The sequence below is a fragment of the Patiria miniata genome, unplaced genomic scaffold, assembly GCF_015706575.1.
Source record: "Patiria miniata isolate m_02_andy unplaced genomic scaffold, ASM1570657v1 HiC_scaffold_3, whole genome shotgun sequence".
Classification (NCBI taxonomy): Eukaryota; Metazoa; Echinodermata; class Asteroidea; order Valvatida; family Asterinidae; genus Patiria; species Patiria miniata.
The window spans coordinates 40235840-40239029 of record NW_024037069.1 but is presented as its reverse complement, the minus strand read 5'-3'; the positions used below and the strand labels follow the sequence as shown (position 1 = coordinate 40239029).

At 43.8% G+C, this 3190-nt stretch overlaps 1 protein-coding gene across 1 annotated transcript; it reads left to right on the top strand.

Moving 5' to 3' along the window:
* The first annotated feature begins 2650 nt into the window (after positions 1-2650).
* On the top strand, positions 2651-3190 carry LOC119736811 (snaclec B6-like). The gene has a single exon (XM_038210819.1). The coding sequence runs from the start codon at positions 2651-2653 to the stop codon at positions 3188-3190; it is 540 nt and encodes a 179-aa protein (XP_038066747.1).

Here is a 3190-nt window from a genome sequence, read left to right as displayed (position 1 = left end):
CGTGAAGTGTGTTTGCATTTTGTTTTTCTTGTTAAATCAAAGTGTTTTACATTTTTAATCAACGTCAGGAGACTACAAATTGTTCAAAATGTCCACATTGCCATTTTGTAGCTCACGAGGGCGCTGTTTTAACCCAATTTGTTTTGGTCTACATATTTTGAAGCACCATCGTTATTGGAGCAATTTAACTTTAATTTGAAACCAAAATTTAAATGTGAATTTACATTGGCAATATTTTCTCGTTACAGCAACAAGTAATTATCATCGGTTGAACCCCCCCAAGACCATTTGTAACCACGCCCTCGTTCGAGTCAGAATAATAGCCTTTTGTACCTTTTCTTCTCCCAAATTGGACGAAATGTGCCTAAATTGTGATGCATTAACCATGTAAAACATCATGTTGAATTTAAATGAGTCGGAGTCAAGGGGCTTTTATAGCACTTTGGAGATTTTAATAACTATTGCATCTTTTTGTGTGTACGGGATTCAATTTAATTTGCTAATTTTTAATTTGCACCAGCTTTACGTAAGAAAAAAACAAATTGAAAAGAAAATGAAAGATGATGAAATAAGCTTTAATTTGAGGTGTGTCTCCCGAATTTTTCCCGAATTTCTGAAGTTGGAGCACTTACCATTGGGGTCTGTGGAAGTTTATTTACTGGTCTGCAACCTTACTGTTTACAAGGAAGTGGGGGTCTGCCGATGAGGGCGTGCTTAGATTTTCATGGTCAAAGCCGTATGGCGACACGGCCCTGTTCATATCCGCAATGTTCTCATCTACATTGTACATGTATTTATAATTATGTGGAGGTTTGTTTTCATCTTCTCGTGTCCAAATTTCTCAGCTGTGCACGGTTGCTCCAGTTGAGGGCAGCTTAGCAAATATTTCATAGTTTGTGGTTCAGTGCCACATTCACATGTCACATCGTGGTTGTCCTGATATCCCCACCTGCGGAGAGGTTTGTCTTGGCAATCTATCATAGTCATATCGCTGGCTGGCGGGCGCTGTTCAACGAGGACGAGACGGCAACTATCGGATTGTAGGTGGCGCTATTCGTTTCGGATATTATGTGCCTACACTCCCCAAGGGCGGATCCAGAACACAATTTTGGGGGGGGGCCCAAAAAAATTTTGGTTCCCCCAAAAAGTGGGTCAAAAAAATGACGGCGTGGGGTTCGGGGCCCGCTTAAGGGCCCCGAAAATTTTTTGGATTCTAGATGCTCTGTGGTGCGATCTGAGGCAATTTCTGATCACTTTAACCAATGTTTTTTGAGGAAAAGATGGTGGTGTACTCATTGCCTGCCTTTATTGCGATGTCACATAAAAAAAAAAAAATTGGTTTCGTTTTTTTTGGGGGGGGGGGGGGGGGGGGGCATGGCCCCCTTTGGCCCCCCCCCCCTGGATCCGCCCTTGACACTCCCCGACAAACACACGATGAGTTGCAACAAGTCGATTTTGACGACGAAAAACGAGGGTTGGACATGCGTATTTCTAAAAACGACAAATATAGCTGTATTTAAATGCTAAACAGGCTAATAAAAGATTTGGGTTTTTTTCTGAATTGAAAACTGATAATCATAAAGATACATGATTGTTTTTAAAGATTGTACGTTTTGTAGTGAATGCCTTCACTTCATGTTTCTTGGGTTGTTTAAATGTTTATTACATGTTTGAACGTTCCTTTTGTTGTGTTTTTTTCCAAACACTTTTTGTGTAATGCTTGTTCTGTTTTGTACCACTGTTTGTAATTCTTTTTAAGGTCAAATAAACGATAATAATAATAACAACAAGATAATCATCCTCCAAATGAAGCGCAAGGTCTCAGGGGCTTAATGAGCCTCACCAAAGCGTGTAGCCGATGGGTTCCCACCCAATCCATCAACGATGCTAAGTGTTGTCATTTCAAGGTGTATATGCAGGCATTCCACTCACCGGATGACTGCATTTCAGAAGTGAGACGTTCAATTGAAGCCACAGACTTCACCAACCTACGATGCGATTTCACTTTAGCGTCCTCAGTATTAAGGACGATGTTTTCTTGCTCAGGCTGGGTGACCCCGGGCTCCACCCCCCTCCCCCCCCCCCCCTTCGGCAGACTGATGTCCGGGGACTGGGCATTACGTGCACCCAAATGCATTGTATTTCGCCTCAAGTGGAAAATGTTTAAATAGGCTATTAGAGGCTGGTGGTTAAAGGTTCATTTTACCGGTTGCTTAGGTGAAATTGCCAACGTTTTAATTTGTAAAATCGCCAGCCGGTATTGTGTACTCAAAATCGAGTTTTATTGTTGATGCCACTCCAATTATTCTTTTGGCTCATAGTTATATCGTTCAGACTGAGGAGTTTACTGATGTCATGGAGATAATTGGAAGGCGGTTATATTCTCATTATGATCAATGCCAGATTATCACCAGTCATTCAGTGTTAGTTTGTCAAGCTTGGGTTCCGGTTGTGGGAATTGTTAATGGCCGTTGCCGTTCCTATGGAAACGCGTCCTTCTGGTTCGTAATTACATCGTTCAGGCTTGTACTTTTAAAAGGTCATTGAAATAATTGGAAGCCAATTGTAATGAATCATCTTCATAGTCGTTGAAAATTGCGAGTTACACAGCGTTTTTCTCCACTTGCCTGGCGAATCTGAAGCAGGCAAGATGCGACTCCCTGGAACAAGCTGTTCGTTTGTTCTCTTTGAGATGATGTTCTCCTGCTGGGTGACTCTCGGATCCATCCCCTGTTCATCCACCTGGCAGACATTTCAGGGGACTGAGTACTACGTGCACTCGGTTCCCATGGCCTGGGCCCAAGCCAAGGAATTCTGCCAGAAGATGGGAGGCAACCTGCTGATGCCCAAGTCATCCGAAGAGAACGCGTTCACCAACTCGCTGCTGCAGCAACGCGGGGTGACTACAGCGTGGCTGAACTGTCGACGGTATTTGCTAGGTTGGAAGTGTGAGAGCTCGGAGTACCAAAACATAGCCCCAGGCTATGGTATCTTTGTGAGAAACTGCGCCATTGTGAAGACCACAGACGGTCAGTGGTACGCCGCACCTTGCGACCAGGAAACGACTGCCGTGTGCGAGAGAGAAGCGACGGTACAGCAAGGCAACCTCGCCATTCACTGCATGATCCTAGGGGCAGACGGCCGTCCAGTTACCGTTGGGGAAAGCATTCACAATCATGCACTCAACTAA

Coding starts and splice junctions, on each gene's coding strand:
- LOC119736811 (XM_038210819.1), top strand. CDS start 2,651: ATGCGACTCCCTGGAACAAGCTGTTCGTTTGTTCTCTTTGAGATGATG.